This window comes from Pipistrellus kuhlii, unplaced genomic scaffold, assembly GCF_014108245.1.
Source record: "Pipistrellus kuhlii isolate mPipKuh1 unplaced genomic scaffold, mPipKuh1.p scaffold_m20_p_7, whole genome shotgun sequence".
In the NCBI taxonomy this organism is placed as follows: Eukaryota; Metazoa; Chordata; class Mammalia; order Chiroptera; family Vespertilionidae; genus Pipistrellus; species Pipistrellus kuhlii.
Genome location: NW_023425573.1, coordinates 43769129 through 43794531, shown reverse-complemented (window position 1 = coordinate 43794531; position 25403 = coordinate 43769129). Strand labels below are relative to the sequence as shown.

At 36.9% G+C, this 25403-nt stretch overlaps 1 protein-coding gene across 3 annotated transcripts in view; it reads left to right on the top strand.

Annotated features, from left to right (window-relative positions):
• Window positions 1-617: 617 nt before the first annotated feature.
• Window positions 618-25403, top strand: part of SCN2A (sodium voltage-gated channel alpha subunit 2) — an 83551-nt gene continuing 58765 nt past the window's right edge. The window contains exons 1-11 of one of the 3 annotated variants that reach the window (XM_036421854.2): window positions 618-757; window positions 2416-2730; window positions 3695-3813; window positions 13976-14065; window positions 14794-14922; window positions 15488-15579; window positions 16470-16742; window positions 19024-19087; window positions 20986-21127; window positions 21267-21473; window positions 22901-23188. In XM_036421854.2, the coding sequence (XP_036277747.1) occupies window positions 2464-2730; window positions 3695-3813; window positions 13976-14065; window positions 14794-14922; window positions 15488-15579; window positions 16470-16742; window positions 19024-19087; window positions 20986-21127; window positions 21267-21473; window positions 22901-23188 (1671 nt within the window). In that variant the 5' untranslated portion in view covers window positions 618-757; window positions 2416-2463. Of the gene's footprint in view, window positions 758-2415; window positions 2731-3694; window positions 3814-13975; window positions 14066-14793; window positions 14923-15300; window positions 15393-15487; window positions 15580-16469; window positions 16743-19023; window positions 19088-20985; window positions 21128-21266; window positions 21474-22900; window positions 23189-25403 lie in introns of those variants that run through there. The other 2 variants (XM_036421855.2, XM_045575275.1) reach the window with 2 other exon arrangements.

The following is a 25403-nucleotide window of genomic DNA, read 5'->3' as shown; positions in this document are numbered from 1 at the left end:
ATAGTAAGGCCTCAAATCTTAGCTCTGTTATTAGTTGAAAGACTGGCACTTAGGATCCCACTAGCTGTTCAGTTTTCTTCTGGTTGCGTTTCAGTCATTTAAATCAGGGATAAAATAAAATTGGTATCTGATCAGGTTAATTTTTATTTCTAGAGATAGCTAACTAGTATAACACAAAGGCAATATCTTTGTTGAATTAGCAAAGCATTTTATTGGATTTCAGATACTCTGGGGCTGCGCCTAATGTTAAATCGCACTGTATATCAGACTTCCATTAATGTAATTGCTGTTTTATGAGCTTTTATTTTTATCCCTAAGTTATTTACTTTCATTTTACTTTTAATTTGAATTATTCGTATTGATTAAATGATTTCTGGCTTGGCAAATAAAAGCACAAACAGAAGCATTATTAGTTAACAAAATTAATAATTGAAGATCAGACTTCCATTACTGAAAGCTTTGGGCTGCTTCAAACACATGCCTGTGTGTACACCCTGAGGAGTTTCTCTCCACTGTTGCCCCGCCCTCTAGTGGTCGTTACAAGAATGCCATTTTGTAGTCCCCTGCACAGGAAATGCCTGTTCTTACTTCAGTTACCACAATCCTTTTACAGGAAGTTAGGTGTGGTCTTTGAAGGAGAATTAAAAAAAAAAAAAAAAAAAGAAAAAATGAAAAAAAGCATGATGGAATTTTATCTGCAGTCTTCTTGATGCCAGTTTATCAATCCTAAAATCTGAGTATAAAAGATTCTGCAGGGGTAATGTTTTCATATTCTTATTATGCTTGTTCTCTGTGATGCTTCTGTACCTTTACAGTAGAATCCTTGGGGGAATCAGCAGAGGACCACTTTCATTCTGAACCTGCTGACTGCATGTGTTAGCATGTCTCCTTTATTAGAACGTCCAGGCATGGCAATTCCCTGCTTGCATACTCCGGGGAGGGACTGCCGTGCCTGTCTCCAGGCAAAGGGGTCCCTGGGGCTGGGTGAGGGAAGTGAGGGGTGTTTGGAGGCACTGTGCTACTGAAGGCAGTCTGCAAGCTGGTGGCTGAAAGGTCCTACCTACTCTACTTCAAAAACAAATGTGGAGACGGTACTGTAGCTTATGTTATTTTTAATGTCTCTGTTTTATCTGGCGTATGATACAGAAATTACCCAGGCGTTAATGAATTTTACTCTTAGAAAATGCACTTCATAATTAAATGGCAGTTCTCATTCCGGTAGAGTGGGGTTAAAATGGATTGGCATTTTTTTAAAAAAAAGAAGGGAGACTAGATAAATGACTGAATACATTGATGACAGTCCGGTGTCAAGATTTTGGTCGTATTATTTTAAAAAGCATAGACACTCCTGCCACTGACTGAGAGATCGCATTCGGCGTGATTGGTGTGCTCTGTTGGGTTATATATGTTAATCCAGTAAAATGTGATTGGAATACAGTAAAACTTCATGTATGGTATTGCAAAGACCAGCCGAATAGGAGTTGGCTTAAAGGATAAACTATCTTCAACTTATGGTTGTTTTGTTTTTTTTTCAAGTCCAAAGCTGCTATGTACATTTTATGAAATGGGCACTCTTTGAGAAAATGGGCTGTCTCCACAGTATTTTCTAAGGCACTGTAAATTGGTTCACTTAGGAAGCAATTACACTGGCTAACAGCAGGTTGCTAAGCCGGGGGTCCTAGCTGCAGACCTCTGACGCGGGTGACTTCCTGCCCAGTTTGGCAGGAGCCGGATCCCTTCCTGTGCAGCTTCCGAGCAGCTCCAAACGCCACCAGGCACCCCCTGCTCCTCCCTGCTCCCTTGCTTTCAAGCAGCATCCACCTCTGTGCCCACAGCCTGGCATTTCGGGATTCCCAGAGCTTTTTACCAGGTGCGTGGATTTTTGAATAAGCTCTCAGGGGCTCAGGGGTGGAAAAAGTAGGCCAAAGGGAGCATAGGAAAAAAAAAATGGAGAGAATCGTGCATGATCCCTGGAACAGCCCAGCTTCGACAGTTTTAGGTGATGATTCATCTCTTGTTTTGGATCTCTGACATTTTTTCAGAAAGGATTAAAAAAAAAAAAGAAAGAAAGAAAAAGATGGCTGCCAAATTATTCACACAAGTGAAACAGCAAGCACAAACCAGTATCCTCCATTTCTGAATTCTGAATTGGATAGTTCCACTTAAAACATTTTGGAAGAGAGAGGTAAGATTACCTCATAGGCATCTACAGAATATGGAAGATAGATCTCCATGCAAGCAAGTGAATACATGCAGAGAATTCCCTGGGTGCCAAATACAGCTGCCTTAGTAAAATATTGTGACATCTAGCTTGATTTGTATATTTTGTGTCAATATCATGCAATTGCCAGTCACCTTTTTCCCTAATGGCCATTGTTTTCTCTTTGTGTGTGCGTCTGTCTCTTGTTTCCATAGCACTTTCTTATGCAAGGAGCTAAACAGTGACTAAAGCAGGATGAGAAGATGGCACAGTCGGTGCTGGTACCGCCAGGACCTGACAGCTTCCGCTTCTTTACCAGGGAATCCCTTGCTGCTATTGAACAACGCATCGCAGAAGAGAAAGCTAAGAGGCCCAAGCAGGAGCACAAGGATGAGGATGATGAAAATGGCCCAAGGCCAAATAGTGACTTGGAAGCAGGAAAAAACCTCCCGTTTATTTATGGAGACATCCCTCCAGGGATGGTGTCAGAGCCCCTGGAGGACCTGGACCCGTACTACATCAATAAGAAAGTGAGTTCTGGGCCAAGTGAGTTCCCTTGGCCTCACCTGCTTCCTCATCGGTTCTGGGCTATGGCCAGGGGTGTCCGGGAAAGAGCACTGGGCCTCTTCCTCGCTGGGTCAGCCAGCCGGAGGATGCTGGGTGGGCCTGAGCATGGAATGGCCACATTATCCTGTAAGTGTTTTGGAAGCTCTGGTTTGAACCTACGTTCTCAGAGCAGGCAGAGAACTAAAGAGACGTTCTGCAGAGTGGGAACTGAGGAAGGCCAAAGTGCGGTGAAGCAAAAAAGTGAACAGGAGTCATTGTTTCATATGCATGTTTTATACAGGTGGGGCAAAAGTAGGTTCATGGTTGCTCCTATAGAAAATAATACAACAATTAATAAATGATAATAGAAGAATAAACTTTGTGTTTGGTGTACTCACAGCTGTAAACCTACTTTTGCCCCACCCTGCATCTCCAGGAGTAGTGCCTAAGTGCCTCTTTATGATATTAAGCTCTATTGAAGGTACTTGGCTTTTCAGCAAATTGACACCTTCATGCCACAGACTGCCCTTTCCAAGTGCCCCAAAACGGATGTTATCCAAAAATGAACTTGAAAAACCCTGAAGTTCTTGTGAATTCTCTCTCTTTTTTTAATGAAGAAGTAAACACAGCTTCCTTTCATGTTTTTCATGAATTATAATTACAGTTTAAAAATACTGGTATCAAAACTTAATAATGATGCTAAGACTTCCTCTGGCATTGACTACAATTTTTTTCCCTTTAAATCCTCATGTCACGTATTGATTTATGAGAATTTACAGTGCACAGGAAGAAAAAAGCATCTGTTGTGATGTCATATGTTGGTAATTAGCATGTTACTACATTATTCTGTAAGGCTATGTTCCTAGAGAACGGTCTCACCTTTCTCTTCAAATGTCCTGGATGTATATTCTAAATCCTGTTTTGTGTTTTGTTTTTTTTCTTTTTCAGACATTTATAGTATTGAATAAAGGGAAAGCAATCTCTCGGTTCAGTGCCACCTCTGCCCTGTACATTTTAACGCCCTTTAATCCTATTAGAAAATTAGCTATTAAGGTTTTGGTACATTCATATCCTTTTTTCAAATAGTCACTTGATGTGACTGCTTGTTGACTGAATTATTGAGCTAGAATGTTATTTAAAAATAAAAAATATATATATATATGGTTGGTTGGCAATGTTATATGCTTTTTCTTTCCTCTTACTTAACAGTTAGCGTATTGCAAAATAGGATCATAGGTAAGTGAAATAGTTTTTCTTATCTTCTCAGTGTCTCTCCTCTTCCTGACTCACTACTTTCTTCTTTCCTCCTCCACTCCCTCCTGAATTACTTGCTGCATTAAACAATTCTTTATTAATTTTGGCCATATTGCCAGGTTCTCCTATTACACATCCTCCTCTTCAAATTTTACAATGTTATGTAATGGGTAAACTCCATGAGATAATTTTGTTGGCTGCTTCTACTTTTGGAATATATAGACCTAATCATAATGACACAGTTTTATTTTTTTTTTAAACTAAATTTTACTATTTTCTGTTTTTCATGTTAGCATTTAAAAGCTTTGGGTTGGTGTTTAAAAATCATACTACCCTTTAAATATTTCTTCAAATTCAATTCCCAACAGTATTCCCAGTGATTTTCTATTTTCCTTTCAATTTTTTTCTTCCTTCCTTTGTTTCTTTTTCTCGGTCACTTATCCTTATGTTCTATTCAAGTCTCGCGTCCTTCGACACTCTCTCTCTCCAAAGGATTAATGCCTGTCTACCCATTTACTGTATATTCTCATTTTATTCTTCATTCTCCTTCTTGAAGCAGCTACTACGGTACTTCCTAGAAATGGGCTGATGACACTGGTGAGACATGGCCATTTGATTTGCTCCTGGAAGTCACAAAGATCAGCTGTGAATGATAGGTTTGTTCTAGGGAGGGGCTGGGGTCTGCCTGACAGCTAGCCTTGGAAAAACGAAGGAAGCAAAAGTTTAGAAGACTGGGCAATGCCAGGCATGGGCAGTTAGAGGAAGAACATGGAAGCACTGGGATGAGGATTGACATGAGTCAGGAGCCAGAGGTAAGGTTCTTGAAGGGGAAACTAAAATTTAAGCAAAGCCTCAGATAGGACAGCATTTCATGTTGCATCTTTTCTAGAAAAGTCTTGCCTGGGATTCCATAGCATGGGCCAGCCCAGGACCTGGATTTAAGGCTTGCAATAGAAAGGCTCACTGCCCCTAGCAGGCCCAGATAACATTTGAAGTAAGTCAAGTGGGGAATTCAGGAGATGGGATAAGCTTAGTACCAGGGAATTTGTTTCAGTGCTTGGTGGAGAGGCTGTCAGTCATGTCCCCAGGCTTGCTCAGCATTGGGGTAAATGATTTCTTCAGAAGCATGGCCTTTTGGAAGTCAGTCTCCTTCTAATCTCTAGTTCATTGCCCACTCTCTCCCTCAAAGCTTTGTATAGGCATCAGCATATTTTAATTTGATGTTTTTATATTTTAAGATTTAATCACTTCTTCTGAATTATGTAAAACAGTGTGTTTCCTTATTGTTTTTCCAGTAAGATAACCCAGGTGTACAAGAAGCCAAAAAAAGACCTTTGACTTAGCATTAGGAATGAATAATAAAGCTTAGATTTAGATTTGGGTCTCCTGAATTATAAATTATGTTCTATTATTATGTTTCAAGTATTTATAATCTACGCACTGAATAAAACCTTTCATGAATTATTTATTATATGCTATATAATAAAAGGCTAATATGCAAATTGACCAAACGGTGGAATGACGTCCACTGACCACCAAGGGGCAGGTGCTCAATGAAGGAGCTGCACCCCTGGTGGTCAGTGCACCAGAAGCCGGGCTCACAGCTGGCGAGCACAGCAGCAGTGGCAGGAGCCTCTTCCACCTCCATGGTAGCACTAAGGATCCCCCAAGGGCTCCTGGACTGCGAGAGGGTGCAGGCCGGGCTGAGAGACAACTTCCCCCCCACCCAATGCACAAATTTTGTGCACTGGGCCTCTAGTTTTACAAATAATTGCATACCCTTGATATCAACATTATCTCTACATGTAATTATGTGAAAAAACAGATTTACTCTAAAGCTTTGTTCAGAGTAGAAACTGTAGAATATGTGTTGAATTAATGAGTAACCTATGAATTACAGGTTAGAGATATCAGATGCAAAATAAGTGACAAAATGGAAGGTTTAAATAGGTCAGGAAAATCTATTTTTTTCCGAATCTGAATGGTGAGATAGAATTAAGAAAACCCAATATGAAAGAAAAAGGCAGCTTTTTGTTTTAAAAAATTTTGCATAGAGATTTTTGAGAATGTCATGAAGGCAATAATTTCCACTTTAAAAAAAATCCTAGAAGGTTAGGGAACCCATGAATTTTAATTTCTGACCCTCCAGAAAGGGAAATTCCAGGTGGTAGAGGAGGAGGGCAGTCAGAACTTCTGACCAGAGAATTGGGGCATCGAGGACATAGTTTATGGCGGTTGCTCTCTAGGAATCAAGGTACAACTTGAATTTGAGGGTTTGCACTTGCTTCCAAAGAAAACCCTTAAGGGGAAAAGTTGTTAGATGGCCTGCAGTCATGCAAGTTGAAATGCGAAAGCAACCAGGTAGATCTTATTAAGATTTGCCAAAAAGCTGATTCTCCTAGAAGCTTAAAAATTGGCTGATTGCCACAGTTTTCTTCCCATATAGAAAATGTAGATTATTAAAAAAAAAACACCAAAACCTCTAATTCCCTGAATTAAAATATTATATATCAGATTATCTCATGTTGGAATAGAGTAATAATAAAAGAAATGCAGTTGGATAATAGTCTAAGATAAATAAATTCTTTAGTCTTTTGTTGATAATGGTATACTTGATAAAAGAGCCTGGTAAGCTTTAGTATATACAATTCTGTGCAGTTTTCAAGTGTTTCCAAATAATTTGTCTTCTATGTTTCACAATGCAAACCTTAGGCTCCAATCTTGATTTTCTGACTTCAGGCTCAATGCCCTTTGCTGTTAAGTTAAAAATGCTTAAGGATCATTGCAATGGGTTAAGAGATTATTGTATATTCATTTCATTAGTTTATAAACTAGAAAATGACCATTCAAAATAAAGAAATTTGTATTTTAAACCTAGACTGATGCTTATACTTACAATAAAAATTCCAGTTTGCTTCATAAAGAACTGTTATCTTCATTAGAAGCTGATGGATATCAGCCGAAACTGGTTTGGCTCAGTGGTAGAGCGTCAGTCTGCGGACTGAAGGGTCCCGGGTTTGATTCCGGTCAGGGGCATCTACGTTGGCTGCATCCTGGTAGGGGGTGTGCAAGAGGCAGCTGGTCGATGTTTCTCTCTCATCGACGTTTCTAGCTCTCTATCTCTCTCCCTTCCTCTCTGTAAAAAATCAATAAAATATATTTTTTTTAAAAAAAGCTGATGGATATCAAATTGGCTCTGGTTTTTGATTTTGGCAGAATAAGTTATGCTTACTGTACTTTTTGGCAGGGTATATTTTGAAAACTGAAAATGTTTTTGATGTGCCTGGTATCTTGTTTTAGTAGTTAAATAAAATATGGTTACATTATTTTAGATAGTAAAAAAAAAAATTCATATTCCTTAATTTGCCAGAGTTTTAAATGTGTTTCATGTCAGTTTTTATGATTTTTAACTTAATATGCACTTTTTATTTTATATTTATTACTCATTTAAATGCTGATTGGCAAATAGTTATTGAGTATCTACTATGTGGCAGATGTTCTTCTAGGCATTGGGATGCAACATTGAACAAAACAAAGTCCAGCTCTCATGTAGTTACATTGATGTTTATGTGTGTATTTGAGAGGAGAAAGATAATAAACATAAATCATATCATCTAGAGACAAGTGCTATTAAGAAAAATAAAGGAGTATAAGAAGAAGAGTGGCAAGGTACTGTTTTAGATCATATGGTCAGGAAAGTACTCATTTCAAATATTTTTCAACAAAGATTCAAAGGAAGTGAGGGAGTGAGACATGGGGATTCAGGAGAAATGTGAATGTAAGGGGAATAGCAAATACAAGGACAAATTATGGAAGTGAAAGTGAAACTGGGGTGTTCAAGAATCAGCAAGGAGCCCAGTGTAGCTGCAGAAGAGTCAGAAAGGCAGGGAGTAGGAGATAGATCAGTGAGAGTGGAGATCAAAGTCTGAAGCTATAGTTCATGTGAGGACACCAAGTTAATACTTCTAAGATCTGGGAAGAGATGACTCAAGGGTTTTCCACAGAAGAATGTCATTATCTGAGTCATTTTACAAAGATCACCCAGTCAGTTTCACGGAGTACATGAAGCACCGGGGGAAAGTGTAGAACCAAAAAGATAGTTTGGGGGCATACTGCCATTATGAAGGATTAACATGGTTTGGACTATGGTAGAAACAATGAGGATGGCAAAATGTCATCAGATTTAGATGTATACTGCAAAAGAGCTGACAGGTTTTGCTGAGCAATTGGATGTAGGATATGAGGAAATGAGTAGAGCTAAGGATGAGTCCAACTGTGTAGTCTGGTCAAGAAGTAAAAATGTAGTTTCTGTTGACTGAGCTTGGGATAACTTCCAGTGAATCAATAATAGTGAGTAAAATCCAGGGCTCTGATTTGAACATGGTGTATTTTTTTTTTTTTTGAGGTGCTTATTAGATGTTCAGTGGAGGAGTGTAGAGTTCCAGAAAGGATGTGGCTGGAGATAGAACTTTGAGAGATATCAGTATATGGATGGTATTTAAAGTCATGACAAATATAACAGATTTTGAAGCTCTCTATTTAGAGATACGTATTATATCAAAAGCATAAAACCTGACTCTAGTTATTGCTTAGTTTGTTTTAAAAGCAAATTAGTTTTATTTGCTTTCCTTATTAAATGTCTGTCAGGATCTTTAACTTAGGTGTCTTTTTTTATTATTCAAATGATAGTCATGCAATGTGGAAAAAGTATTTGAGCATAATGCTTTATTAATTGTGGCTTATTGGACAATAACAATTTTTCTATAGTTTATTAATAATGAAATCTATGTATTACTTCATTATATACTAGAGGTCCGGTGCACAAATTAGTGCACGGGTGGGGTCCCTCAGCCTGGCTGGCGATCAGGCTGATCGGGCCAGCTGGCTGAGGGGAGGGACCATGTGAGGTTGGCTGTGGGAGCACACTGACCACCCAGCTGGCCAAGGGGAGGAACTGTAGAAGGTTGGTTGGCTTCAGGAGGTTGGCTGGCTGCGGGAGTGCACTGACCACCAGGGAGCAGCTTCTGTGTTGAATGTCTGCCCTTGGTGGTCAGTGCATGTCATAGCTACAGGCAGGTCATCTGGTCATCGGTCATAATGGTGGCTTAGGCTTTTACATATATAGATAATTCTACCATTATAACGAGTAAATACTTTTAAGGATCATAACCATTATGATGTAAATTTCATGAGGATATGAACATCCCCCTTATATTTTTTGTGTCCCTTTCAAAAAAAAGTATAGAAATGTGTGTACTGAATAGATGTGGAGACAAATTTCATATGAACTTTTGCCCCATATCAATAACTAAATCATTAAAAAGGAAAAATATTTATTTAGTCATAAATGAGTTATAAAATTGATTTTATTTAATAGTCAACTGATACTGTGTGAAATGGCAATGATATAATGGTGACTGGTACAGACTTTGTCCCTGCCCTCATTAATTATACATTCTAGTAAAAATAACCTTAAAATTACCCATTGGAGGAATTATATAAAATGCTACTGTAATAGATTACTGGTATATCTAAACAGGTCAGATGCTATTGTGAATAACTTTATACTAGAAATAACTTTTAATCTGAGTACTAAAGAAGAATTATGAGTTAGCTAGGGCCATGCTTGGCAAACTTTAGCTCGAGAGCCACATGTGGCTCTTTGGCCCTTGAGTGTGACTCTTCCACAAAATATCATGGCCTGGGAGTCTATTTTGAAGAAGTGGCATTAAAAGTTTAAGTTTAAAAAATTTGGCTCTCAGAAGAAATTTCAGTCGTTGTACTGTTGATATTTGGCTCTGTTGACTAATGAGTTTGCCAACCACTGAGCTAGGGAGAAGTAGACAGCATTTGCAAGTACTAAAGAAGTATGAGTTAGCTAGGGTGAAGTAGAAAGGATTTGCAAAGACTCTTATTTGAGAAAGAGCTTATTTCATTAGATGATCTGAAACAATTATAATAAAAGGGATAAAGGAGAGTGAAATGAGGAATAAATAATACAAAACTAGAGAAATAGACAGGGGTTAGACCTAAAATCTAGGTAATATTAAGACATTTGATCACGATCCTAAAAATAGTGGACAGCTCTTGAAATTATTTTGAATTACATTACAAAGGTCATTTTGGCACAGTATGCAGAATAGATTTCTTTTATATATGAAAGTATTGCATATGTCTCTTTTCCCCATTGACCTCTCCCAGCCTGTTCCCACCTCCCCACACAGGCTATCACCCCCTATTGTTTTTGTCCATCTATTATGCTTCTATACAAGCAGACAAGTTTTTGGTTGTTCTCTTATGTCTCTTCCACCCTCCCCTGCCTTTCCTCTGAGGTTTGATGGTCTTTTTGATGCTTTTATGTCTCTGTATTTTTATTCATCAGTTTATGTTGTTCATTATATTCCACAAATGAGTGAGATCATGTGATACTTCTCTTTTTCTGATTGGCTTATTTCACTTGGCTTATTAGCAAAATGCTATCCAGGTCCAACCATGCTGTTGCAAATGATAAGAGTTCTTTCTTTTTGATAGCAGTGTAGTATTCCATTGTGTAGATGCACTCCAGTTTTTTAATCCACTCATCTGCTGATGAACACTTAGGCTGTTTCCAAATCTTATCTATTGTAAATAGTGCTGCTATGAACATAAGAGTGCATATATTCTTTCTGATTAGTGTTTCTGAATTCTTGGAATATATTCCTAGAAGTGGGATTGCTGGGTTAATTTTTTGAGGAAACTTCACACTGTCTTCCACACTTGTGCATTCTCACCAGCAGTGCACAAGGGTTCCTTTTTCTCCATGTCCTTGTCAGCACTTGTCCTTTATTGATTTGTTGATGATAGCCATTCCGACAAGTGTGAGATGGTACCTCATTGTCATTTCAATTTACATCTCTCAGATGATTAGTAACTTTGAGCACTTTTTTCATATGTCTTTTGGCCATCTTTTAAATATTTTTGAATTATCAATGAGATACATAAGTACAGATATCGTATGGACAATCGGGTGTGTGGAGTTCAGAATAGAGCTCTAACCTAGAGAGAAGTATTTAAGGTAAGTGGGTACGTAAATGGTTCTTAAAGCTATGTTTGTTGATTAGCTCTACTCTATTAGGATGAATATAGCAGGAGAAGAGGAAATGGCTGTGAGATACTATGTCCTTCTTTTCTTTTTTAAAACTATTTTTATTGATTTCAGAGAGAAAAGGAGAAAGAGAGAGAGAGAGAGAGAGAGAGAGAGAGAGAGAGAGAGAGAGAGAGAGAGAGAGAGAGGGAGAGAGAGAGGAGAGAGAGAGAGAGAAAGAGAGAAACATCAATGATGAGAGAGAATCATTGATTGGGTGCCTCCTGTGCATCCCCTACTGAGGACTGAGCCTGCATTCTGGGCATGTGCCCTGACCAGGAATTGAATCATGATTCCCTGGTTCATAAGTTGATGCTCAACCATTGAGCCACAACGCTGGGCCTTATAGGTGCCCTTCTTTTAAAAAAGGAATTACAACATTTAAAAAGATACAAAGAAATTGTTGCTTATGAGACAACAATTATGAAGAAACCAGGGGATTGGGACCTCATGAAGCAAAGGGAAAAGAGCATAATGAAAGGGGAAAGAATCATCCTTATCAAATACTGCTGAGCGAGCAAGTCAAATAACTCAAAATTATCCTTTTATTTTTAATGACAAAACCTGAAGAGTTTGTTGTCTTCAGAAAGAAAAACTAGTAGATTGAAGAAAAGATAAACAGCTCTTTTAAGAAAATTTGGCTATGAATGGAAAAAAGAGTTAGGGCTAAAAGTAGTCAGAGAGAATTGTGGGTTATATCAAAGGATTCTCACTTCTTTCTCCCCAAGACAGAAGTCATAAGCAAGTTTATGTTGATAGAAAGTGCCCAATACATAGAGTGAAAGATAGTAAGATAAGAGAAGAAAGAGATTTATGAAATATTATGGAAAAAGTAGAAGGTGTCCAGAGGATGGAAGGAGGAATTTAAAACTTCCCCCTTTGAAACAGGAAGGAGAAATGATAGGTCCCAATACAGAAGGTTTGTCAATTTGGGGGTGAGGAGTAGAGATTTGGCAGACTGATATCTCTTCTCTCAGTGAAGTAGGAAATAAGGTTATCAGCTTCAGGTGGGTGGTGGGGAGTAGAAGGTTGGAAATCAGAGTAGAGAATCTTTGAAAGTGTCTTTGCAGAGAGTAAGAAATGGAGCTAAGTAGAGAAATATGGGACTGTATTGAGGACCCTTGAGGTTGTGAACCAAGCATTCAGAATAGTGCTAATCTGCCAAGGGGAGTTTTATACACTAACAGCAAATCATCTCTAGTTTTACCTTATTTCTTTGTTTTCAGCAATAAAGGAAAACTATGTGTCTTCTTTGAAACGGTGTTTTTGTGTGTTCCCTGGTTTGCAGTGACCTCACATGGCTGATCCACATCATTTATGATTATTTCTGTGTGGGTGCCTTTGGACAAGCTGAGAATTAAACATGTGCAATAATATATTGCTACTAGTAAAAACAAGAAATCAATCAATCATTGCTTTGACTAAAGCCAATTGTAGATGCAAAGAAACTTCCTTTATAGTTTAGTGAAACATTGGCTACTCACTGTTCTATTTTACCACACTTAAAATCAAGTTGATATTTTGTTCTATTACATAATGTGAAAATTTATAATTACATTAAAGAGTGAGAAGTATTATGAATAGCATCGATGTATTCTCTGGCATATTTATAATTGTGTCTAAATTTACATTGGTAAAGGTTGTTGTTTTCATAATTGCAATTGAATCTTCATGCTTTTTTTTTGTTTTTGTTTTGTTTTGTTTTGTTTTTACCTTTTATTTATTTATTTTTAATATATTTTATTGATTTTTTTTGCCCCCCTCCCTCCCCAGAATTTTGTGTCCATTGGTTGTACTTATATGCATGTATAAAAGTCCTTCGGTTGATCTATTATCTCCCCCAGATCTTCCTCCCCTCCCCACTGTAATTTGACAGTCTACTTGTTGATATACTGTCTCTATATCTATCTTTTGGTTCATCAGTTTATAATGCTCTTTATTATCCACAAATGAGTGAGGTCATGTGGTGTTTCTCTTTCATTGATTGGCTTATTTCACTCAGCATGATGTTCTCCAATTTCATAAAAGCAAGTAACTTCATTATCTGACTACCAAATATTTTCTTAAAGAGTTTTGTTATTTTTCAGAAAACTAAAGGGCAATAGCTCTGTCTACAAAAGCAAAGTAGAGTAGTGAAGCAAACTAGACATTTTATATGAGTAATGTTCTTTACATTTCAGGAAGTTAGAAAAGCAATTTATTGAGCAATTACTATATATCAAACACATTAAGTGTAGTGCCTTTAACATATTTTAAATAATTATAAAATAGTCTTGTTGTTTTTTCTTCTTATTTTCATGGTGAAGTGAACCAAGGCTCAGAAAAATTAACAAGTAATTTGGCCATAGTTACAAAGTTAAGAAATGCTAAATAATATCATCCATTTTCTCTTACTGTTTAGAATATTATAACCAATTACAGTATATTATATACTCCACTTAGAAATTATCTTTTTAAAGACATTCCATTAAATTGACCCTTAGAATGCTGAGATACAATGCATTTAATCACTTGGATTCTGAATTTTTGTCATGATTTATATACATGCTGATCATGCAGCTTTGGTTGAGTGAATCAAGTCTGTCATTGAAAAAAGTTAAATTGTTAAATTACTTGCTAATGAGCCTATTGCTTTGCATTTGATATTTTTAATTACTAAAAAGCACCAAAGTAGCCTCAAAATAGTTAATGGCTTGCGTTGGGTCGTTGAATGACAGAAATAGAAAGAATGACAAACTCAATAATAAAAGTATAAGGTCTTAAAAGTTCTAAACTTCATGGTAGTGAAAGTCATGGTAATGCATGAACGTGAGATTTTCCATTGAACTTTGTCTTCCTTGACGATATTCTACTTTATTCAATGTGCTCATTATGTGCACCATCCTTACCAACTGTGTATTTATGACAATGAGTAATCCTCCAGACTGGACAAAGAATGTGGAGTAAGTAGAAAATTAAATATTTCTCTCAATATTCTCATCCCTCTATATTTCAAACTGTGCATTGAGACTTTAGCTTGAGACTTCAGCTTGAGACTTCAGCTTTCTTAACAAATCATACTAGCTCCTCCAATCATGTTAGCAACCATGACTCAAGTTCATTTCAAGCAATAACTTCCTCTAGGAGCAAGTTTGCAATGGTGGGTCACTCAGTAGCTCAAATTATTGAACTGGTTTGACAACCAATATTTGTAGCCCTTTATCTTCCTTGTAAGTATCACACTTTTGAAGATCATGATTACTAATATCCAATAATAAATATTATACCTATCATTTTCTCATAGCTATCACCTTTCTATGTTTTATTAGTATATATTTTATGCATCTTAATAATGCATATTTTATTGAACATCAGTGCTTCATTCATTTCTTAGATTATTACCTAATTGCTTCAATCAGACCAAATGCAGTGTATTAGATATCTTCATATAGAATCTTATTTTTGGCCTTCAAATTGATATAGCAAGTAAAATGTTACAGTAAAAGAGAATATCTTTTAAAATGTAATATTTCTTCCTGCCTTAAATCTTACCTACACTCTACATTTTAGGGAGACAGACATAGGCCCATATAGGAGTCTTTAATTTGTATTGTGTAAGTCCCTTTTGATATATGTATACATTTAAATCACCTACTATATCTTTAATGTGGGCTTGGCTACTTTTTCTCAGGTACACCTTTACAGGAATTTATACTTTTGAATCACTTATAAAAATACTTGCAAGGGGCTTTTGTTTAGAAGATTTCACATTTCTACGGGACCCATGGAATTGGTTGGATTTCACAGTCATTACTTTTGCGTAAGTATTTTAATATGTTTTCCACACTGGAAGAATAAATCATTGGTGGGAGCCTACACTGTATTTTTCTTTGGTGGCTTCCCTTGTCAGATCAAACATTTTTCATAGTTATCATGAGAATTCAGAATATTTTTTTCCAATTAAATTATGTACTTTGGAGAAATTAGGGACTATCATATTAAATTATGTGGTTTTGGTTTCAATTAATACTGTAACATAGTAGTTTCCCATGTAACAAGATGATTGATGTCAATGCCATTTTTCTCTTAATTAGGAAATCTAATGGCAACACTCATTGAAGTTGAAAAGGTCTTGATGTAAGACCAACATAGACTTAGATTTCCCTAAATTCTGAATAACTCTGATTTAATTCTACAGGTATATAACAGAATTTGTAAACCTAGGCAATGTTTCAGCTCTTCGAACTTTCAGAGTCTTGAGAGCTTTGAAAACTATTTCTGTAATCCCAGGTAAGAAGAAACTGGTATAAGGTGGTAGGCCCCTTATATCTCCAACTGTTTCTTGTGTTTTGTCATTGTGTTTGTGTGTGAACTCCCTACTGCAGATATGTGACAGAGTTTGTGGACCTGGGCAATGTCTCAGCGTTGAGAACATTCAGAGTTCTCCGAGCATTGAAAACAATTTCAGTCATTCCAGGTGAGAGCTAGGTTAAACACCGAGGCTGAGTTTAGCTGCATTGGTGCATTGGCTGAGGTTAGCTGCATTTGCGCATAAGCCTTATTGCTTGTCACCTATTGCAAATACTGGTAAATCTGTAAAAAAGCAAGAATCACACATCATATTTTGGATGGACTTGATTCTTTGCTTTTACTCGTTGCTTTCTTTAAAACTGTTCTAAATCAGCCTTTGAGTTTAACAAGTTGTTGCATGAGGCATTTGCAGTAACAGGCTACATGGTCTGCATCCTGTAGCATCAAGCTTTCCGCATAGAAGCTAAACTATGAGATACTCGGACTGATGCAAATTGAACCACTTAGGTCACGAACTGGTAATTTTCTTACCTGCAGACAAATGAAAGAGCTAGGGATAGCATGAGTGTTGCATGAGGCTCAGTTTTCAGATGTCTTCCTTTTTTAACCCATACTCAAGCTTATAGAATTTGCAAAAATATACCCTCATAATTCAGTTATTTAAAGGTTTATTACTACTCTATTTATATGGATTTTTTTTTCAAAAACCACTAAGAGGTAAGGGAGTAAGACATCTGCAAATAAAAGCAAACTATTTACACAAGGTTAATGTTTAAGCATGAATGGCAAAATCATTTTTCTGTTCTAAGGAGTGTTTGGAAATACACTTTGGTTCATTTCCATTCATAGTTTTCTAATGAACGTACAAGTTCTGCTTTCATTCATTTTCACCAGCTAGCAGGCTTTTCATGAAAATGTTATTCAGTCACAAACATTAAAGTAATATTCTTGGCATTCTGCATGACATCTTTATTTTCCAGGACAAGCTCATGATGTTTTTGTCAGCAAAGTAGCTGTTAAGTAGTGCATTTAAATGTCCCTTCTGATTTTATTTAGGCCTGAAGACCATCGTGGGGGCCCTGATCCAGTCTGTGAAGAAGCTCTCTGACGTCATGATCCTGACAGTGTTCTGTCTGAGCGTGTTTGCATTAATAGGACTACAGCTATTTATGGGCAACCTGAGGAATAAGTGTTTGCAATGGCCCCCAGATAATTCTTCCTTCGGAATAAACATCACTTCCTTCTTTAACTACTCCTTGGATGGGAACGGTACCGCTTTCAATAAGACAGTGAGCACCTTTAACTGGGATGAATATATTGAGGATGAAAGTAAGATACACTCTTTTATCTGTTATGTTGTTTAGTCATTTGATTATTAAAAAATACACATAGTGGAAATTGCCTCAATTTTTTATGTAAACCAAATGACCAGACCAGTTTAAGATAAACCAGCACATGTGATGCAGAAATGAAATTTCTTGTTTCTTATCTGGCAATCAACATAGTAAAAGTTATTATTTGAACGTGTGTTATCTTTTCCTAAATCGGTGTTGAAAGCAATACCACATTAAGCTGTATTTATTTGGTAGTCAGGGATAAGAAGTTTTTCATCATCTGAAATAAATCAGTAGTTTGAGTTAATGTTGAAATATAACTTCTTACCATTGAAACCATCCCCTCCATTTGGTTTTCAAGTCTCATCCTTTCCATGTACAATTAACTAACCAACTTCCATTGATCCCTTGATTATCAAAACTCCACTGGCATACTAATTCTAAAACTTTTATAGCTTTTAGAACCATATGAAATGTTATCCCTTCTCACACTTTATTCATATTTTAACATTAATACTATATTAACACTATGTCAATACTATAATATATTAATATTTGTACACTCTTATGAATAATGGAAAGATTAAGATTCATTGGATAAATGAATAAAGTAAACAAATTATTTCATTATTTCTGAGGTTTTTCATTTATTGATATAATAATAGCACAATGATAATCTTTGCACATAAATATTTCCTCTATCTCTAATTGTTTCTTTCAGGTAGATTTTCATTAATAGAATATTTTTGGTTCAAGAATATGACCAGATTAAGGTTATGTAGACATTGTCAAATTGCTCTTCAGAGAGATCAGACCACTCACTAATATTGTTATTGCCACATTTAAAATCTTTTGATCAAAGGAAAAGAATATCCTCTTGTTCCTAACTATTTATGCAGTAGAATTTAAAAGATATATTTATGAATATCATTAGTAAGTTACACTTATTTTATATAATGTGAATTATCTTTTGATATTTTTACCCATTATTCCATCAAGTGATAGTATATTTACAAAATTCATATGCACTCTTATTTTATCAAGAATATTAACATTTTTGGCAAATATATTATTCAGCTTGTTTTTCATCCTGTTATTTGGTTTTAGGATGAAAAGCAAGTTGGACAATATGATTATGATTTTTTTGGCAATGGCGCCATTAGATTATTGAATCCTTTTCTATATTTTAGTTTAGAAAACAATTTTGATTTAGAGATAATAAAAACTCACTTAGGTAGACTACATGTAAAGCAGCCACCTCCATATTCTACATGAAAAAAATTCTATATGTCCTTTATTTCAGATTAATGGACTTGTTTATAAATCTTTAATCTTTAAAAATCTAGAATAGTTTTTAAAGATTTTATATGTTGTGAGGTAAAGATTAAGACTTTTTTTTCAAAATAGTGACCCATATTTTCCTGCATAATATATTAGAATATTTCTTGAATGCAGACTAAGTATTCCTAAAAACAACCATAATAAGTTTTTTGTTCAATATTTGTGTATGTGTGTGTTTTAATGTGTGCATGTGTGTGTTTATATGTAAATATGTACATATTTCAGTTTATGTATGTATGTTTCTTGAGATCATCTTTGCAACTTATTAAAGTTATATGTAAGATATTCCATAAGAATAAGAACTAGATATGTTTAGAAAATATATATCTCCTGAGAAAGAAGTTTATTTTGCTCATTTGAAAGATAGTAATCATGCCAAAATACAAAGTAAAAAAATATTTACAATAACATAGAAAGAGCAAATTCCTAAGCCCATTTTTCAAAGGAAATTAACTTAAAATGGGTAGGAGAAGAATGTCTGTATCTATTTGGAGTCAGGCAAAATGTATTTGTAAAAATAAAATTTTATCTGCATGAAAACATTTAGAAGCAACAAGGCTTACCTCTCTCTCCCCCCCTCCCTTTTTTTTTTTTTTGGCCAAGAATATAGCCTTGATTTGGCAGCTCTTTTTGAAGTACCTCAAACAGTTTGGATTTATATTTAGAGTAAATTCTGATATGAGAATATTAGCATAATTATTCCCTCCAAATTTTTTAAAACAGATTTTTAAAACATTTGTTTAATTTACAAAATTATATTTTGATATATTTTAATATTCAATTATTATTAAATTATTTTCATTGCCATATACATATTTATTATTTTACCCATTTTGTTATAGTTGAAATATTGTACACTTTATTATCTAGGCAGAATGGCAGAAATCCTTTGAGGGCTTTTTAATGATTCTTTCTATTCCTCACTCTTTCAATAGGTCACTTTTATTTCTTGGAAGGACAAAATGATGCTCTGCTTTGTGGCAACAGCTCAGATGCAGGGTAAGTGATGTTTTATAATGAGTTTTAGTCCACCTGCTCTATCCACCTCAATAACCTGCCACCTCCCACCCAACTTGCCCCTGCTCGCTCCTCATTCAAAACTCTCCATAAATTCAACTTCACACTGACTCTCAAAATAGCTGTGGTAAGTGCAGATTCTCACTTCTTTCACACACTCATATGCGGCAATTATTTTTCCATACTAGCTCGCAGGTGATCTTCCAAATTAGTTTGATTAAAAAAAAAAAATAGAAAAACAGTTAATAGAAGCTTAAGTTAATAGAATTTGAAAGTATGTACTTTTATAAGTTTAAGTTAATAGAATTTGAAAGTATGTACTTTTATAAGTGTGATATTTTATCTACTATGCTAATATGGTCTCCATGACTTCAAGTGTATAATATCTGAAGATGAATCATTTCCTGCGGCATGATGAGTGTATGTCCCAGAATATTTTAGCAAAGTGGTTAAGAACATAGATTGGAGAGTTTGCATGGATTCAAACCATAAAAAGTCACTTCTCCTTGCTTTACCGTTTCCTTAGGTAATAAAGGGGTATAATAGGAGGTGACTGTGAAGAATTAAATGGCTGCTGAGACCTGTTTGGCTCAGTGGATAGAGCGTTGGCCTGTGGACTGAAAGGTCCCAGGTTCGATTCCAGTCAAGGGCATGTAGTACCTTGGTTGCGGGCACATCCCCAGTAGGGGGTGTGCAAGAGGCAGCTGATCGATGATTCTCTCTCATCGATGTTTCTAGCTATCCCTCTCTCTTTCTCTCTGTAAAAAAATCAATAAAATATATTTTAAAAACAGAATTAAATGGCTTAGTAAATGTACAGCTACTATAGCACTCATTAAGAACTTTTGATTATTCTTTCTATGGAACGTGATATTGTGGACATCAGTAACTGATACCGGTTACCTAGCAAAATTCTCAAGGGTTGCAGGTTTTGCATTTAACTCATATGCTAAAGATTGCACTGCCTTTATTTTCAGATCCCAGTGATCATAAAACAGACTGCCTCTATTTATTTAAATATACTTTATTGATTTTTTACAGAGAGGAAGAAAGAGCAATAGAGAGCTAGAAACATTGATGAGAAACAGATCAGCTGCCTCCTGCACACCCCCTACTGGGAATGTGCCCGCAACCAAGGTACATGCTCCTGACTGGAATCGAACCTCGGGACCCTTCAGTCTGCAGGCTGAGGCTCTATCCATTGAGCCAAATTGCTCAGGGCGGGACTGCCTTTAATTTCTTGTCTGACCTGTACTGAATGCTATGCAAACAATATCTCATTCAATGCTTGTCCCTCTGTAAGGCAGGTTCTGTCATTAGGCCCTTCTTACATATGAAGTGCCCAAAGCTGAGTCGGGTTAGGAAATCCGCTTCAGATCACGCAGCCCAGAAACCTCAGGCACAATGAAGAGCCCAGATCAGCTTGATCATCAAGGTCTTATGAATCATATGACGCTTTCATTATGCAGAGCCATTTCCTCCTTTCAACCTCTCCCCACCACTTCTCTTCACCCCTTTTCGCACACACACATTTCTGCCTTTAGATATCTTCAGTGAGTGTTTATTTTTTCTCTAAAGACTCATTTTTTTCTCTCCATGTCCACAAGTCCCCAGAGATAGCAATCATAACTTGACTGTTTTTATGTATGGAGATGCGACAAATATAATAATGACAATGGTGAATTACATAGGAATTCACAAATAAGCTTAGTTATTATGTAAATCAGTCCAAGGGTGCTGACTGAAGTGCTAGGTAAAATGAGAGAGATCTGCTTTCCTCACTGTTGTATAGACTAGGCATTGGCATCTGTCAAAACCAGAAAGACAGCCAGCAGACTTTCAGTTGCTGACTTCCTCTCTTTGCTTTGACCTCATTTCAGCCAGTGTCCGGAAGGATACATCTGTGTAAAGGCTGGTCGCAACCCCAACTATGGCTACACGAGCTTTGACACCTTCAGTTGGGCCTTCCTGTCCTTATTTCGTCTTATGACACAAGACTTCTGGGAAAACCTTTATCAACTGGTGAGAACAGAAGAAAATGACTCTTCTGAGAAGCGTGAAATACTGAGATCAGAACTGCTGTGGAATACTTTATTTTTGTAGAGTGTGAGCTCCTAACATCCCGTATAATTTTAAATAAAATGTCTCTTCCATTTTGTAGACACTGCGTGCTGCTGGGAAAACATACATGATCTTCTTTGTGCTGGTCATCTTCCTGGGCTCATTCTACCTGATAAATTTGATCCTGGCTGTGGTGGCCATGGCCTATGAGGAGCAGAATCAGGCCACCATGGAAGAGGCAGAGCAGAAAGAGGCTGAATTTCAGCAGATGCTCGAACAGCTAAGAAAACAACAAGAAGAAGCTCAGGTATAGTTAGCAAACATTGAGCTCTTTTGTGTTTGTTAATCTCAAGTCCCTGTCTGAACCGGTGAAGTCCAGAGGCATAAAGTGAAGAGAAATAAGATCAGCAGTGGTTATAGTGATATTTAAAACATGTCATGTGTGTTTGGGAAGTGTTCTAAGCCTATTTGATTATTAGGAGATTATTATTTTATTTTAAAAATTACTGTCAATACTAATGGCATCAAAACGTGGAAATTTATAATTGCTTTATTGACATTTTTCTCTCCTTTGTGACCCCTCATTTGTTCAAACTCACTAAGTAACTAGACTAACATGCCTTCAATCAAAGTCTTTTCTTAAGCTTCCGAAGAGGAATTCAGTTGTTGCTGCTTCTTCATTAGTGTCATTAGCAGTGGGAAAGGTCAGGAAACCAGAGTTAAACTGGGAAGATTATTTTCTAGAGTCTGGAAAGACCAATACCTATTTAATATTTATTTTCCATTTGGAGAGTATTTAAATGCAAGTTTGTGGACTGCATAAGGGAAACACTGCTGTGTGGGACATAGTAAATCGCTATATTCTCTGCCTTCTCCCCCTAAGTCCTTTAATTTGTACTTGTTAAAACTTCTAAACAAGGCCATAATTTCTCTAATTATATTTTCTTGACTTAATGACATTAACTAGTTTAATTGCCTATTTTTGGCTTTTCTTGGATAGTTCTCTTTTAACTGCATACAGAATAAAGGTCAGATAAATAAAAACATACTGGGGTAGCAGCAACAACATTGAACACTGTATTTTTCCAGAAACTGTGCTAATGTAATTTATAAACTCACTCAGATGACATGATCTGGGATTTCCCTATATATAATCTGTAATATGTTCTTGTTGTACACTTCTTAGTGAAATTCTTAATTTAAGTCAAATAGGGGAGGAGTTCATTAAAATAAAACAATACAATACCTGACTGAATTAAATTCAGTGATTTAGACTGGCATTAAAAGACATTGGGAGGGTATGTACGGGAGGGGGGGTATTGATATATGTACAAAAATAATAATTTAATAAAAAATATATTAAATTTAAAAAAAGTCATTGTCAAATAAAAGTGTGATGGATCAGATTAAAATAGGCAACTTTAATTCTTAAAATCTTTGCTTCTTAAGATACTGTTTAGATCAGAGAAAAAAAATTGTTATGACATTCAAGTGTCCTGTTCATATTATGACAGAATCAGAAAGTATAGTATGAGGCCAGAGCTTGAAGGTTTTCCTCGGTCACATGTTTCATCTTCCATGGGTCTGTTCATTTTAATTCTTTAATTGGTTGAATGGCAATATATTATTCTCCAAAATATGTATCAGTGTGATACTAAAGGTAAGTTAAACAGTAGCACGGAGAGATTTCCCCAAAGTTTGTATGCAACTAACATATACTCCGTGCTCTTCTAGGCAGCAGCTGCAGCGACATCTGCTGAGTCCAGAGACTTCAGTGGTGCAGGCGGGTTAGGAGTTTTCTCGGAGAGTTCTTCAGTAGCATCCAAGTTGAGCTCCAAGAGCGAAAAAGAGCTGAAAAACAGAAGGAAGAAAAAGAAACAGAAAGAACAATCTGGAGAAGAAGAGAAGGAAGACAGAGTCTGCAAATCTGAATCTGAAGACAGCATTAGAAAAAAGGGTTTCCGTTTTTCCTTAGAAGGAAGCAGGCTGACATATGAAAAGAGGTTTTCTTCTCCACACCAGGTAAAAATATTAGCAAATGACATAGAGGGTATTTTCATTACAAACAGTTTTTTAAAGACATGCCAGGGTTTGACAGAGATAAAGCTGTCTCCCCCTTGGATGGCACAATGCTTTCCGAATGGTCATGATCCTCAAGTGTTGTGATTATGATCTCAGAGAATTTGTGAGTTTTACAACGGTTGATGTAAGAAATGTCCAAACTAGCAGATAATTTTTTATAAGAGTTTATTTGAGCCAAACTCAGGACACCTGGGGGGAAGCAAGATCTCACATGTTCCCGAGAATAACAGTTTTGCAATTTCTCTTATGCATTTGAATGAAGGAGAGAACGTAAGGAAGATCACATGAAGGTGGGAGAAAGCAAGGTGGGGATCAGATTATAAACTAATGAAGCTTATGCTGCATGCTCTCACGATTTAGAGGGAGGGATCTGAAAGGATGGTCAGGTATTGGGAGGAGGGGTCCGAAGGGAGCCATCTCAAAAGTATGTTAACCTAAATGCACAGAAGCAATGCACAGGGCTTGCTTAATGCAAAGACACACCTGTTATCAAAGCAGTTCTATGCATGGGGCATAGCTACGCACCATGACCTGCCCTGTTAGGGATTTATGACCAGATCATCCTGTGAGGTTCCTTTCCATAGAGTCCCCTTTGCTTCCACACAAATTTTGGATCCCAGGGAAGCATTTTCAGAGCATAGATTTCACTGGGCATGAGAAGGTTTGTAGTTTTGAGGTTTCATTAAAGACTCAAACATCTTGTGGCAGCTTTCCACATGAGAAATTACAGCAGGTGTTTCCCATCTCTTCTTAGCTACTGGGCCTGAACTCAGTGAAATGTGGCTTTTCTGAGTGGAAGGTTCCCAGTGCTGAATTGTGGACTATCTCAGACCATCTGTGCAGTTATTGCCATACATGTGCAAACTTCATTTGAAGAGTGCTTTATTTTTCAATTACAGTTCACATACAATATTATATTAATTTCAGGTGTACAACCCTGTGATTAGATATTTATATCACTTAGAAAGCAATCACCTGATAAAACATCTAATTCTCCTCTGACACCATATATAGTTATTGTAAAGTTATTGATTATATTCATTTTGCTGAACTTTATGTCTCCTTAACTATTCAGTAATTACCAATCTGTACCTCTTAATCCCTTGCCCTTTTCCACCCATCCTTTCAATTCCCATCCTTCTAGCAATTGTCAAAATGTTCTCTGTACCTATGAGTCTGTTTTTGTTCTGCTTTTTTATGTATTCTGTTTTTTAGATTCCACATGTAAGTGAAATAACCTACCATTTGTCTTCCTCCTTTCTGCAAATTTTGCCTATGGATATAACATTTTTCAGTACTGTCTTCTCCTTATCTCAGTTCAGGTTCTTCCAATATGGTGGCAAGATGCTTCCTGCAGCATTACACTTATAATCAACTAGAGGCCCAGTGCATGAAAATTCATGCACTGTAGGGGGTGTCCCTCAGCCCAGCCTGCTCCTCTCACAGTCCAAGAGCCCTCATGGGCAGGAGGTGACCTAGTGATTAGCAGAAGGAAATGCCCCCATCACACCTCTGCTGTTGCCACTGCCAGCAGTACAACCCTCTGCTGACCCTGGTTACCTGAGCCTCAGGTGGCCCTGAGTGGCTAGGCAGCTGCCATCTGAGGCTTGCCTATGCCTCAGGCTGGCCCTGGGGGTTGGGGAGCTGAGGGGACTGGGGGTCTCCAGAAGCAGGGACACAGAGCAGCCGGGCCCTGCGCCTTGCCTCATGCCTGCTGTCCTGGTGGGGCTGTAGGCACCGCCATCATTGAGGATATGGCAGTCAATTAGTTTATTCAATTCTTATTGGCTGTGCGCACTGCCATCTTTGAGGGCAGGCAATCAATTAGCATATCCTCTCCTTATTGGCTGTGGGTGCCATCATTTTGTGACAGTGTGAGGGTCAATTAGCATATTCCCTTTTCATTAGATAGGATACTAGAGACCTGATGCATGAAATTTGTGCAAGGGGCTCAGCTTTTGCAGCCCCAGCTTCATTCAGAAGGACATCTGGAAGGTCATTTGGCTCTCTGGTTTAATTAGCATATTATGCTTTTATTATTATAGACTTTTACCAACCCTAATTTAAAATGCACCTCTTGATCAACAATTATAACAAAAAGAGGTGGATGTCAATAGACCATCTTTAATTCATTCTCTATGTACAGGGATACAGA